We start from the raw sequence: 14,153 nt of genomic DNA, 5'->3' as shown, positions 1-14,153 counted from the left end.
AAATGATTCCGTCGTCGGCTGACGAGCTAGCCACTGCGGCCGTGTCCTCTACCGTCGCACTCGGAGTTCGGTGCGGGCGTCGGAGACGAGCGGAGTAACGCCGTCGTGCGAGTGAAACAGCGCAATGCTGCGGACTGTGTTGGTCGTGAGGAACGAACTGGGCCGTGCCCCGAGTCGCTGCTGCAAACGCTTCGTCCGAACCGCCAGCGTGCTGTGCCTGGAGAGGAGGGACGTAAATCCCAGCAACCGGTGAGAGGAAAAATGCGTCGAAAAAGGTCACACCATCGCAGCCTTCGCGGGTTCCGCCGAATCGCCTATTCGGCAAAGATTCTCATTTGAGTCCACGGCAGATTGATCACGCGGTGTCTGTAGCGGTTTTCGCTGCAAGGCAGCGTGTCTGCACGGTAGTTTCGTGACCCGCCCGTACGCTCGATCGGATTGATGCTCTTGGCGCCGATGCTCGAGCCAAGTTTGGTGAGGCAGTTGACGATCATGCTGTATGTGCTAACATTCCGATGACCACTGTGTCACCTTTAGCAGCAGTTTTTGGGGCATTTTCCCTTTTGCCCGGAATTCTGTGTGAATCTGCATGCCGCAGTGTCCCTAACACTGTTCCTTGCACTTCTGTCTTCGATCGCAGGCTGATCGCACAGAGCTCCAGCAACCTTCTAAAGCCGAGGCATCATTTCAAGGATGGCCAGGCACGACGGATGTATAGTGCAGGTAAAGAACGAGTAGCATGACCAGGCTTTAACCACATGGTTGCTGAGTCCAGTTCTCTGTCTTGTCAAATATGCGTGTTTTCAACACCGACAGACCGCGCCGCTTGTTGATAGATCTGGTGTAACTTGGTTGCTGTGCTGCATGTAAGGTCAGGTTTTCAGTCAATGTGAGAATTTGGTCAATGTCAATGTTCATGGGTGCTCAGTATATATGACAAATTGGTCCGTCATCCCTCCGTTTTTTTCTGCAGAAAGTTAATATAAAGCTGAGGAGTAGTTTTGCTTGTGGTGCTTTGGCAGTTTGTGACCACATAAGTGCACAAAGTATGTGTGTATGCATGCAGACACGCATGCAGCAACATTTTTTACAGGCTTGAAGGTTGAAATTCACCGACGTCTTCCAGTACTCAGCTGATGTAAAAGGGGCTGTGTAATGGAGCATGAGGTGGCAGTTGTTCTTATCTTCACTCTTGACCTTCATCACCTGACTCTATAGCTGTCAGTTTCTAATTAGTAAGTGGAAGCAAGCAGTGTTCTGCAGTTTCAATCTAGTACAGTGTGTTGGCGCTGTGTCTCTGCATAGATCTGCCCAAGCACCTGCGGGTACAACTACCAGCACTGTCACCTACCATGGAGATGGGCACCATTGTGAGCTGGGAGAAGAAGGAAGGCGATAGGCTAGGCGAGGGGGACCTGCTCTGTGAAATTGAGACAGACAAGGCCACCATGGGCTTCGAGACACCCGAGGAAGGCTACTTAGCCAAGATCCTCATCCCTGCTGGCACCAAGGATGTGCCGCTTGGGAAGGTTGGTACTCTGCTGAGTCAGATGCTTGCCCGTGCGGTTGGGACGAGGTCGCAGAATCAGAGGGGCGCTGGTCATTTATACGGCCTTTTTCCCACTGTTAAAGCTGCATGCTAGTCCTGTAACCCCTTCTTCAGTCACGGTGCCATCACATGTGAGCCATCAGCATCAAATGAGACACAAACACGAGCACTGAAATGCCAACGTCCAAACAGAATATATCAGGTGCTGTAAAGGAAATATAGGAAGGCTCCATTAACGCGCACTTCAGCACAGCGGTCTTCGCTTAACCAAACTGAAAATGAAATGTGCTAGTAATCAGTATCCCTCAAATTTGATATTAACGCAATACCGTTGAAGAGCTTGTGTCACAGAAAATCCAGCGTCGTCGTTGGCGTCGCGTCATTGATCGTGAGGGGAAAAAAAGATGAAACATCCACCAAAAGTCCCTAGAGAAGCAACCTAGGTGGCAGGTGGGCCACCTTGGTCATGTAACCTCGTGCCGTCATTGCAACCTGCCCACCAGATTGTGAGCAAACTGCACACCGTGGCAGGTGGCAGTTAAATTACTGATTGGTTGGAAGAAGTTGCCGGGGAAGAGCAACCTAGATTGTGCAAGCTCCATCGGTGGCAGCACCTGCCATTGCAGGGAAGTGATGCATCGCTTAACCGCTGCACCACTGCACCAGGAGTGGTATGAGGACTCGCAGGGATCTATGAATGTGAAGTAGATAATGACCAATTCTGCTTATATGGGCATTAAACCCAATAAATCTATCGCGTCATATCCTTGAGGCAGAGCTTAAGTGTCCCCTCCATATTTTGTCATTCTGCTATATGATTTTTGGCTGTCCTATTCTGTTCGCGTTTCATTTGATGCACATTGTTCTGCATTGGTTATAGTTACTGCTACGATATAATGTGCCTCAAATGGCTGGAGAGCACATTTTGAACCCTTTGTGACAAACCGCTTAAAACCTTTTCATGCCAAGCATACGACAGAATGCAGAAAAGCGCGTTTAAGATGGATGCCTTTTCTCTTCGCTGAAGTATCTGTGTGGCTCAAAGGAGCATGTTGTGTCGTCTGCTTGCATGTATCAACACTTTAACTGAATTGTTTACATAATGCCTCCTTTAGACAGAAATGAGTAAAACATATCTAATTGAAAACCTGAAATCAGTGTAGAGTCACAATGCGACATATGAGGATTTAACGGAAATTGCAAATCATCAAAAATGATGTGATTTTTTTTCCTGTGCAGTCTAGACAAGTTCCTCATAAAAATCTAAAAATTTTAATACTTTCCTCTTGCTGGACAGTAATTCATGGTGGATGGGCATAAATTTGTGTTCAGCATGTTTGCTGAGGATCTGTACAACTCTGTGACTGAAAAAAGGTTTGCTATACTGCATGACAAGGAATGTCATGCTGACACCTGAGAGCAGGCCTAGATAAGTTCCTATGTGAGCAGTATCTGCTTTATATTAGGTGTTTAGACATCATTATGGGATTATGAAAGGATGATACATTTTTTTAAAACCAGATAACCACATGTAACAATAGATGTATCTGTTGAGCTGTAGTTAGCGTGCATTTTAGAGGAGGTGGTAAGGTAGAATTCACATGGGGGCATTGAAAACAGTGTTCACGAACAGGCCCAGTGGCCATTTTTAATTACATCTGTGGGGTCATTGCATTCCCAGCTAATTGGTTGTCAGACCCTCTGCTCTAATGTGCTTGTGTCGTCTCTTGTACATAACGGAGGGCTGTGTTGTAGTTCCTTTGGGCATACCAGGCTATGTGCTTTGCAGCTCGAATTAGTATCTAAAGGCCCTGCAAACACTCTTGCCATAGCAGATTTGTAATAATGGTCAAAATCATAGTTTTGTTACCAACAGTGATGGCAAAATGCGAACATTTTCTGCTAATGGCATTTAGCGACAAATATCAGCATTCAAGAAGGCAGAAAAAAGGCAGGAAAATAGCAATTGGAAGCTTGCAAGAGTGCATAGAAGTTTATATTTGAGCAGCGTATCATATTTGCTGAAAAAATTTAGCTCCTTGCTTCAAAAACTAACCATTTGGTAAATAATTGTAATCATAATGGTAGTGCTGGCATCGCTTCAGAACAGAAAGCCTAGACCTGTGCTGACTACTCATGATACCGCTGAAGCTCAGCCACATGTGCTCTGAACTGTGATTAAATGGCTGTTTTCTGTATTGTTTTATTGTTTCTTTATTTAATTTCCTACGATAGGAATTGGAACACACGTGCAAGATGTTTGCTGCTCTGCTGTTTTCAATTGATTGCACAGTTGTTTTTTTCGGTCCATTTGTGAAGCATCGGTGGGGCCTGTACTTGTATTGCGCAGCTCCTGTGCATTCTGGTGTACAATGAGGAAGACGTCGCTGCCTTCAAGGACTTTGTGGATGATGGTGCGGCAGCACCACCCCCACCAAAAGCAGCGGTAGTGCCTCCGCCTGCAGCAGCAGCACCAGCTCCGGCAGCTGCACCTCCGCCTCCTCCACCGGCTGCTGCGCCGACAGCTGCTCCTGCCATGGGCGCTGGCGGCCGCCTCTTTGCCAGCCCACTTGCCAGGAGGCTCGCTGCTGAACAGGGCATCAACCTGGCTGTAAGCATTCCTGTGTTGACATGACCACTGCTCGCATGACTGGAAGGAATTGCAGCCACACGGTCTCAAAAGTATGGTGTTAGCAGTAACAAAACATTTTGAGCACATATGGCCAACCTGGAAACGATATTGTACGCCTATGGAAAAAGAAAACGAGGGAAGAGCTTTAATTGCACCCCAAGAAAAAGCAAGATTTTTAATTCAGATTTTTGTCCAGTCAAAACCACCATGCAAACATTGAACCTCTTTTTTTTGAGTAGAGTTGTAGCATGTACGCAGGAAGTGTGGGATTCAGTTCCCAGTGCCACGGGGTAGACACAAATTTTTCAGTAAACACTAGCTTTCTCCATTACGAAACATGTGGCTAAGAAGCATGCTTTCTAAATTGGAGGGAGTATATTCAACGGATTACTAGTGCTGGTACAACTCTTCCTCCATTGTTAGTATAAGGCTTCATTCAAGCTACATCTGATAAATGAAAAGTGCTGGGATGGGAAGTTGAGGCTTGAGATGCTGCCCCAGCATACCCCAGTCAAAAAGGCTTCTATAATTTCACTGATTGCTCAGTGCTAAGGACCGTACAGATTAAATGGCCTGCATCACTCAGTGACGCAACTTTCTTGATTTTTTTTATGTGGGTAATACTGACTTGCTGGATTAAATTTGCCGTCTTGATACAGCTCCACAAATTAAGCCGTCTCAATTCATAACTGGAGAGTGGACTGGAACCTTGCTTTCTTATTTTCCCATGTATGTGAAACCACATCGACAGTATTGGAATGCTTCTTCCAGCAAATACCTGGAGGCAGTGGGCCGGGAGGCAGAATCATCGCGCAAGACTTGGCCTCTGCTGCGGCTGCGCCAAGGGCTGCAGCTGCTGCAGGAGGGGTTGCGACAAAGTACGAGGACATATCACTCACCAGCATGCGACAGGTATGTGTTCCATCTTGAGGGAGTTGGCTGCTGCTCAAAAAAAGTGACAAAATAAGAGCACTGCTTGTGGTATTTCTGGAGTATCGTATTTTTTTTTGGTGACAAAGAAGTTTATTGGTCCCAGAATATATACAAAAGATCATAAGTGTACAACTTATATTGAAACGAACAATGTTAAACGCCAGCAATATGAATACGGGTGAGGCGAGTTGGCAGGCGGGCAAGCGTATGTTGTATGTAAAATTTCAACATTTGCCAAAAAAAAAAAACGTGTTGAAACTGTTTTTTTTCTCGGGTACTGAACCCTCTTCACAAATTGATGTCACCTTTTCTGGAAAAAAAAGCGTGTTCTTGAGTAAGTACGGTATGTATGCAGCACAAAGACTTCAGCAAAGCAGAAAGGAGGGTGCAAGACTGCCTGTGGTGTTTTTCCCATTAGCGTTGTGGCCATGTTATTGTTTTTTCTTTCTTTATTTTAGATTGCCAGAAGTGTAAGTTCAAGTTAAATTGAATTGTGAAGACCTTTTAAATAGAAGGCAATGGTGCTGTGAAATAGATAAAGAATGTCTTGTGATGGCTAAACGGAAGATTTATTCCTACAACTGACTCTACATAGTGGAGAGCTGAAAAAAAATTTTTTCGTTATTTTTTAATTTTCTCTCTCATTTAAATCTCTGGCTTGTGCTGTATTTAGCCTGAAAATGCAGCCAATTTACAACGCTGTAGCAGTCTGGTTCTTTTTTTAATAGCAATTCATTTTCGTCGTGCTGACTGTTGATCAGTTAGTTTATCTTTCAAGCATCAATGGCGTGTGCATAAAGGATCTATAATATGGCTTTGATTTAGGATTCCATGTTGTTCTCTGTCATTTCAGACCATTGCAAAGCGGTTGCTTCAGTCAAAACAGACAATACCGCATTACTACTTAAGCGTCGACATCAAGATGGATGCCGTCCTCAAGTAAGTACGCTCCTTGAAACTCGGTTTTTGTATGCTCTGCAACTTCTTTCACCCCTTTTTTATTCTGTGAGCTGAAGTTTATATCCACTGTTAGGCTGTGTTGATATATGCAACATGCAGTTGAACCATGCAGCCTGATTACGCATGGCCACGCACAGGTCTGCTGTGCAGTTTACATGACATCTTTCTTGGTCTGGAGGCTTGAATGATGGAACCTTAGCTTGATAGGCTTTTATGTTAGTGCCATTCTTGTATAATCTAACTTTCTGGCTTAGTAACGTGAAGGGGCTACAGGAATGGTGCTATGGTCAAAACACTCTTTTCTCACACTTTTACTCGCAAAATATGTGCGTAGGAGTTTGGTTTCTAAATGTGGGTGAAATGTTGGGGTGCGCAAATTGCACAAGTAAATATGATATGTCCATAAATAATCATTCTATTGTGTTGTAAGTCTACTATTAGTAGTTTCATCTGTGGTTTTTGCAACTACTGTTGGGAAAAATGTTTGTGCAAGGTGCATGCTTTGGCTCGTCTCTGCCCAGGCTGCGTGCAGAGTTCAACAAGATGGTGGATAAGGACGGCATCAAGATCTCAGTAAATGACTTTGTGATCAAGGCAACTGCACTGGCATCGAAGAAAATACCGGCTGCCAACTCATCCTGGCAGGACACCTTCATCAGGGAGTGAGTTTAAGTAGCTACAAGCAATATACTGGCTGTAATTTTTTTTTTTTTACTTTTGTGCATTTATGCAGATGTGGCCTGCTGTGGTGGTCCAGTGGTTGTGGCACTTTGCTGCTGAGTCCAAGATGGCAGTACAAGCTATGGTTTATGCGGGTTTAATGTCCCAAAGCAACTCAGGCTATGAGGGACGCCGTAGAAAGGTCTCTGGAAATTTAGACCACCTGGGGTTCTTTAACGTGCACTGACATCGCATGGTACGCGGGCCGATATCGAAATTTGACCGCCGCGGCCAGGATCGAACCCACATCTTTCAGGGTCAGCAGCCGAGCGCCATAACCACTGAGTCACCGCGGCTATGGGATAAAGGCTTCGTGCGTAAGGCCTCTCATATCACTGTCAAATAAAGTTTTCGCCTTCTTTAAAGGAGGTCTTGAATGCCACTTATAAAAAAAATAAAGCAAAGAGTGCACAGATTTGTCTGCATATGTCTCATTGGGCAAGTTTTATATGTAATTTTGATTGTTGAGGGGCCCCAGTTGAAACTGCGGTAGACAGTTGTGTGGAACTGGTGGCAAACTGAAATCTGAAGTGGCAGCAGGGGGAGGGGGGTGGACAAAGCTAAGCGCAAAAGGATCTTGAGTCTACTGATTTCATCAGAATTGCATTGCAAAGGCATGCATTGTGTTGGTAAAGAATGACAATACAGCACCAGTTTTGGCTTGTTTCCTGGATTGCTTCCTACTCGTTCAAATTGCTCTTGGCATGATGACCCAACTCCCTATGGTCACTATCTTGTCACTGCTGTCTTTCCTGTGTCATCAGGCATATAATCTGATCCTCTGAGGACAGTGGTCCTATTTAGCTCATTGTGATGCTTGTATTTTGCCTGAGTGTAAGAGTAAATTTCAGCCTTCAAATAAAAGCAGAGATAATGTCATTAGGTGATGATGATATAATCCTTTTAAACATTTTTTTTTTGTACTTAAAAAAGCTTCTGGCTCCATGTGCAGGTACAAGTCTGTTGATGTCAGCATGGCAGTGAGCACACCAGAAGGCCTCATCACACCGATTGTTTTTGGAGCTGAGAAGAAGGTGGGAGATGTTTTTTTAGAGTGCAGTCTTATGTGCTTTCCAATTTAATTTGTCCCGAAAATGATTAATTTCCCTAGTCTTTATCTGTGACATCTGTCCAGGAGTTGTAAAGAAACATTTTTATTGCACAAGTATACAATTTGTGTATGCTTGATTGATGTATTTTGTGCCATAGACAGCTTATCTTCTTGTCAACATCGGTGTGCATTCGTGCAGAAATAATGCTTGACAATCTAAGCAACATAGATTAATGGGCACTTCAGTTTAACTCGAGACAGTGCACTGCCTTGCTTTATGTGCTTGCATAGCTTGAAATTCCTGCATATAATGTTGGGAAGGTTTTATACAGGGGTTGGTGGGCTTAACAATGTCCTTGGCCCGAAGATGATTGTGCTCAGGTGTAGGTGTTAGTGCAGGTGAAGCTTTGACTTGCTTCTGTTACTGTTGGTCTCATACATTTTTGTTTGGTGTTCCAATACTTTTTAGTGCACATGAAGTGCTAAGTTAGCTGCTGATTCTCTGCAGAAGTAATGGTGTGGTCTTGACTTTGAGGTAACCGTGCCCTGTGGCCACTATCTCAGAGTGTCCTTTTGGTGGGAACTCATGTTTCAGGGGCTTGCACAAATCAGCCAAGAAACCAAAACATTGGCTGCCAAGGCACGGGGAAAGACTTTGCAGCCTCACGAGTTTCAGGTGAGCCTAGTGACAGATGTTTTTACCTTTTACAGTAAGGAGATAGGGAATGATGAAGTTATCAAATTGTAAAGAACATTCTTCGTAATGTTCCTGTTTGATGTAACGTTTATTAATGCTATACAGATTATAGGTAATGTTTTCTTGTTATATATTTTTTTACACACAAAAGCTTAACCAGTTGTCTGCTGTGAGCTACTCAAGCTACGTGCAGCATTGTCTGGTAACAAAACTAGTAAACTGTGGGACATTTCCTCGAGCCAAAACTTTTACTTTTAAAAAGCCACGACGTTTTGTTTCCGGCTCGGTTCCTTGTTCAGGGGTGACGGGGGGCAGTTCGGTTTGCAGCTTTAGGTACATAGTGGAAGGAGTGGAAAGCTTGGGGACGGAGTGTGGCATTGTGAAGGGTGTGAAAGGGGAGGGGCGAGGGCGCAGACTTAAGCTCTACAGTTGTGAGTCACAGTGTCAGTTTTAATGTTTTAGTTCTCAGTCAACGACGTTGTACATAGAATATTGCCATGCTCTTGCCGTGATATGTACTGGCCTCATTTTTAACTCCATGAAAAATGTGTGGGAGAAGATTTCCTTCTAGCACTCCCTATGCCAACTTTACTAGCTCACGATGAGCATGACAATATTTGATCAGAAAGTGGGTCATCCAAAGCTGAGCTCAGAATGCTTCTTGTCTTGTGTTCTTGCAGGGTGGTACCATCACTGTGTCAAACCTGGGCATGTTCGGTGTGAAGAACTTCTCGGCCATCATCAACCCTCCTCAGGTTCGTTTTTTGAAAGGATGTTTCATGATAAGTGCCGTGTAGGAAGAAGCATTTCAGCGGCATAAACTTCCCAGAGGCAATGCTCCGTTAATTTTGGGAAGGGGACTTGGTGAAATGGAAGGTGAACTCTGTGCTGAAGCTGTATATCCGCCAGCCTCAAGGACCATCACACACACAGAAAAATGCAATTCTATCATGTCTGTGTGCGCCATGTTTAGTCTGTGGCTTGCAACTCGTGGACGAGACAATTGAGTCATCGAGGATCACAGCTGCGGGAGCTGTAATGGAGCAACTGAGATTATATTTTAGGCAGCTGTAAATGATGACATGCTTAGGCATTTGGCTTGACACTACATGGTGCTCCGTCAGCAGCTGTAAACACCTCTACTCCGTGTCACACTGCTGTCTACTTCTGCTTACACTTGCTATCAGTGGCAGTGTACACTGACAGCCTTGTACACTGACAGATGGAAATAGCGTTCCTTCATGTTATATGTCTAAAAATCAGTCCAATTTTTTCAGGGTGCTTTTAGTGTTGTGCTATAATGCTTTTCTTTCACTCGAGATTTCCATGGCTGGCAAGGCAAAAATGAAAAGGGTGTCTGGAAGTAGCAGGGCATGAGTTTACATATTTGTTCACATTGGAACAGTGCCTGAATAGCTCCAGCAAATTGTTTGTTTTCATTAAAAGAGAAAAATGCATGGCCAGATGTGTTTATTATTCGACCACAGTTAAAGAATTAAAAGAGGGAAGATACCTGATGACATAAGAATTTCGGTGAGAATGGTAGACATTCAGCAAATTTCAGGTCATCACTTGAAACTGCTTGTTTCGTTTGTGCATGGCCTGTTTACGAATGCTCATCTTTCACAAATGCCTGTCTGATACAAGTGACAAAACGTGTGCTAGCTTTTAGTGGTCTGTAATGGTGGTTCAACAGAGGAGAACTTGCCATTCTGTGAAAAACGTTCCTACACAGCTTTTAAGTCATCTTCTCTATGAACTGATTCTGGTTTTCTTATTGATATTTCTTGCTGATTCGTGGCCGACTTGCAGTGAAGTATGGTTCTGCCTCCCACAGCATAGCGTCATTTCTGCCTAAATCTCAGTGTGAACCAAAGAATTACTCAGTTTCTATGGCCCGCTGTTTTATTAGGCTTCATAAGTGTGAAGTTTAGAGGCGTGATGTGAAGGATTGCTGTAAATCATTTGGTTTCAGTAATCTTTTTTGAGACGTGCAGCGTATCTCCTTTCTCATTGCAGGCTTGCATCTTGGCTGTTGGCAGCACAGAGGACACACTTATACCAGATGAGGAGAGCAGTACAGGGTATGTAGGGTTTTCCTTTAGCGTTCCGCTCTGCCACACAAAGTGCACTCACTTTCAGGCCATTAAAAGGTCACCACATTTTGCCGCTTTCTTACTCTCTGTGCAATTTTGGTGCCCGCTGTGAAAGTAGATATAGTTTGCCTTGATACCAATATTTCATGGATAAACTTAGTCGGTGAATACCATTTTATAAATCTGCAAATGCTTATTTTAACAAAAATTTATGGTTGGCTTAAACAAAACAACTAAAAGGTCATGTCCTTTTCTTGTACTGTAAATTCGTAGCAGTGATGAGTGGACCTTCAGGACATAGAGTGCCATAATCTCTGTTGTAGAGCATTGCGAATCATGAAAACCATGCAGAGCGAGGAGCAGATTTTTTTTTCTCTAATTGACCCACTGTCTAATAAATTGCATTCTTGAAATCGGTGCAAAAAGTAAGCATATCAGAAATTTGACTCATTCATCAGCTTGAACCAGTATTACATTAAATATGCCTTCAAGATTGAATTTATTCTGAGTATATATATGTATTCAGTATTTGTTTTTTACAAGGGGTGTGCCAGTATTGTATTTTTAAAATTCGAATTGAGTACAAATATTATGAAGAAAGAATGCCTTCAAATAATAAATCTAATATCTGATCAGAATAAGAAAAATTCAGACAAATATAAATAGTCAAGAATAGTTGTCATTATTTTTTTTAAATGGTGCATGGTCTTTGCAACCAACATTAGCCAAATCTAGATTGACTCAGCTCTATACAAAACGAATGAGATGTGCACAAAAATGCTTACCAATTCACTCCACAGTATAACAGTGTGCAGCTTTTAATGTGACCGTCATGCAAAATGAGTGACAGAATGTAATACATAAATTGACATATTACACTGGCATCTAAAATTAACATGATGAGTAGTAAAACCTCATTAATTTAAGCTTCAAGGGACCAGATGGAATGCTTGAATTACCCAAAGGTCGAGTTATCAAATGCCCCCCCCCCCCCCCCCCCCCCTCGAAAAAAAAAAAAAATTACCGAAAATGTGGTGAAGCCTTCTGAGGAGGCTCCATTGCAGAAACAGCGAATAGCCCATGACAAGCGCACAGTATGGGCTTGCCGGAAAAACAGTGCCAATGTAAGTGAGGGGACGGCATATTTACATCGGAACATCGAGGCTGCTTCTATAAAGAAGGATAAATTGTCAACGATGCACCAATCTGTGGTTCGGACATCTGGCGAATGCATGGCTGACAGCGACGCTCAGATATCAAAGCTAGCCTAGCGTCAGGGAGCCTCCTAATTTTGTCACGCCTGTTGTTATGGATATGTCAGATGTGCACGGGCTGCAGTACACCACACATTGAGAGGGATTTTTACACGATCGCTTGCCCTGCCGGTGACCCCTCGATTCTGCCGGAGCACCATGTGACATTCCGCAAGCAGGCTTTCCTACATAACATAGTCAACCAAAATGAGGCGGCAGAGCTCACACCAGAATGGCTGGGAAGGTGACAGGACGACTGATATTGGGTGTGCGCATTAATTATGTAACGCATTATTAAAATACCAAACAAGCCGCTTGCTTTTGCATTGTGATTGTTCGAAATGGGCGGTCAGCCGTTTTGGTTTCATCAAGCGTGTATGTGGGGAGCCCACCTGCGGAATTTCGAATGATGTCCAATCCTAGCAGCATCCGAATGTGGCTTGTCCATGCAATAAACGGCAGCGAAGAAAGCTAAGAGGACACTTTAAGCTCAATATTTGGATAATTTAGATTTATACTAAAAGGCGACGATATCCGGTCGCTGCCAAATATTATGAAATTAGTAAATATCGATTTCTCGAATCGAATATGGACTGAATAACAAATATATTCAATTCTTATTCAAAATTCTGCATATTTGCACCCCCATAGTTTTCAGCTTTTGAAAATACTTAAGGTTCGATCTACATACACGGCACTTATGAAAAACTGCACGGATTTGTTGTTCGAACATAGGTAATCTTGTTTGCCATTTTGTTTGGACAATTTTTGTGGTGTCATTTTTTCTTGAAGACAGGAGTACCTATGTGCAAAAGTATTTTTGGCCTTTTACTACTTATGAGTAGGAGTTGTTGTTCTTTTATGTCAGTTTCGCATACAGCTTTCCGAGTGAAACACTTCTATTTTAACGTAGTATGTGCATCGCGATCAGCTTATTGGCTCTTCCATATCTTCTTTTTGGTTGACCTTCTTTTTGCAACATAGCATGGTCATTCTCACTCGCCTCATTCTCTTTCACGTGTGATTCCTTTTTTCCTTCTCTTTTTTTCCTCGTCTTACATTCTAGGTACCGAACAGCAAAGATGATGTCAGTGACGTTGAGCTGTGATCACCGCGTCGTCGACGGCGCCGTTGGAGCACAGTGGCTCCAGCACTTTAAGCACCTGCTCGAGAGACCGCACCTCATGTTGCTCTAAGCTGGGCCAATGCGAATATGACAATTTTCATGTGTAATTTATGCCGCGTAGGTAGAAGTGTCGTCTGTGCTGCGCAATCTGCGCAGTTCCAATCCCTCTCTTGTCGTCCTTTCTGGGCCCAGTCCAGTCAGTGCAACGCTCCACTGCCCAGGGCCCGCCCCACTGTCTTAAGCGAGCTGCCGCAAAAACTAAATTCTCCTCAAAACAAAGCAGCCAGGGAAGGAACGTGCAGCATCACAAGAGAGTGTTAGCAATGGAGTCCTGAAGCAAGTGCCTCTGGTCGGAGCACAGAGTGCTTTCAGGCGGGTATACGTGCCAGCTTTAGAGTGATTAAAAGTTGGTTCTGTGAATCAGCATTGGTCTGTGTGCTTGAATTGCATGTTTGCGTAGTGAACTGTCATTCATTTGAACTTGCTTAGTCAAATCTCCGGTTTATTTGACTTGATGCTTCGGTCTCGTCAAAATCAAGTGCATGAAAAAGGTTCTCTGATGTGCAACCACCACATAATTCAAACGAATTTTTCATCCATTCAAGTCTGAATTATTGAAATTCAGTTGCATGGCACTACTCATTTGCAAGCCTTTTGAGTGGCCTGTATTGCAAGTTAATTTGTCGAATTGTCACAAAGTGAACAGTTTATACAGCAATGCTCAGGAAAACTGTCTGACGCAGGGAGCTGCATCTGATCTGTGGAGCCTATGTGACAGGTAGGATCACGTGTTCTACGATTGTGCAGGAGGACATGGACTCTTCAGAGAGTTGTGATGCGGGTATTGAGAAAATCTCAATGCCAGTTTTATTTAGCTTTTGTTTTTGTATTCCATATCCTTTCTCTCAACATCTCGAGTACTTGTAAAGCCTCTGTGTCTAAGTGGTATTCTACAACAGTAAATGTCCACTGTCGCTGTATCTTCGACATATCTAGCAATTTTGTAACTGTTTTTGTCAGTCAGAATAGGCTGCTCGGACAAACATGCAGATTTAAAAATTGAACAAATTTTATTGCTTATTGTATTTTTGTCAACCTAGTCCAGACGGCCACAGATATAAAACTGAGCTGAAAGG

General features: G+C 43.5%; 1 protein-coding gene across 1 annotated transcript; it reads left to right on the top strand.

Annotated features, from left to right (window-relative positions):
* The first annotated feature begins 7 nt into the window (after nt 1-7).
* Nucleotides 8-13,440, top strand: muc (dihydrolipoamide S-acetyltransferase muc). The gene is made up of 12 exons (XM_077661786.1): nt 8-249; nt 641-723; nt 1,306-1,529; nt 3,900-4,160; nt 4,953-5,093; nt 5,968-6,053; nt 6,596-6,736; nt 7,747-7,828; nt 8,441-8,521; nt 9,223-9,297; nt 10,562-10,626; nt 12,958-13,440. The coding sequence occupies exons 1-12, from the start codon at nt 125-127 to the stop codon at nt 13,085-13,087; spliced, it is 1,494 nt and encodes a 497-aa protein (XP_077517912.1). The 5' UTR covers nt 8-124; the 3' UTR covers nt 13,088-13,440.
* The last annotated feature ends 713 nt before the right edge of the window (nt 13,441-14,153 follow it).

This window comes from Amblyomma americanum, chromosome 4 (genome assembly GCF_052857255.1).
Source record: "Amblyomma americanum isolate KBUSLIRL-KWMA chromosome 4, ASM5285725v1, whole genome shotgun sequence".
Classification (NCBI taxonomy): domain Eukaryota; kingdom Metazoa; phylum Arthropoda; class Arachnida; order Ixodida; family Ixodidae; genus Amblyomma; species Amblyomma americanum.
This window is presented reverse-complemented; position numbering and strand designations above follow the sequence as displayed.

Bases quoted from the DNA above. Each gene is read 5' to 3' on its own strand.
- muc (XM_077661786.1), top strand. From the start codon at position 125: ATGCTGCGGACTGTGTTGGTCGTGAGGAACGAACTGGGCCGTGCCCCG. The intron at 250-640 runs GTGAGAGGAAAA...CTTCGATCGCAG, and splicing joins GACGTAAATCCCAGCAACCG to GCTGATCGCACAGAGCTCCA. The intron at 7,829-8,440 runs GTGGGAGATGTT...CTCATGTTTCAG, and splicing joins TTTTTGGAGCTGAGAAGAAG to GGGCTTGCACAAATCAGCCA.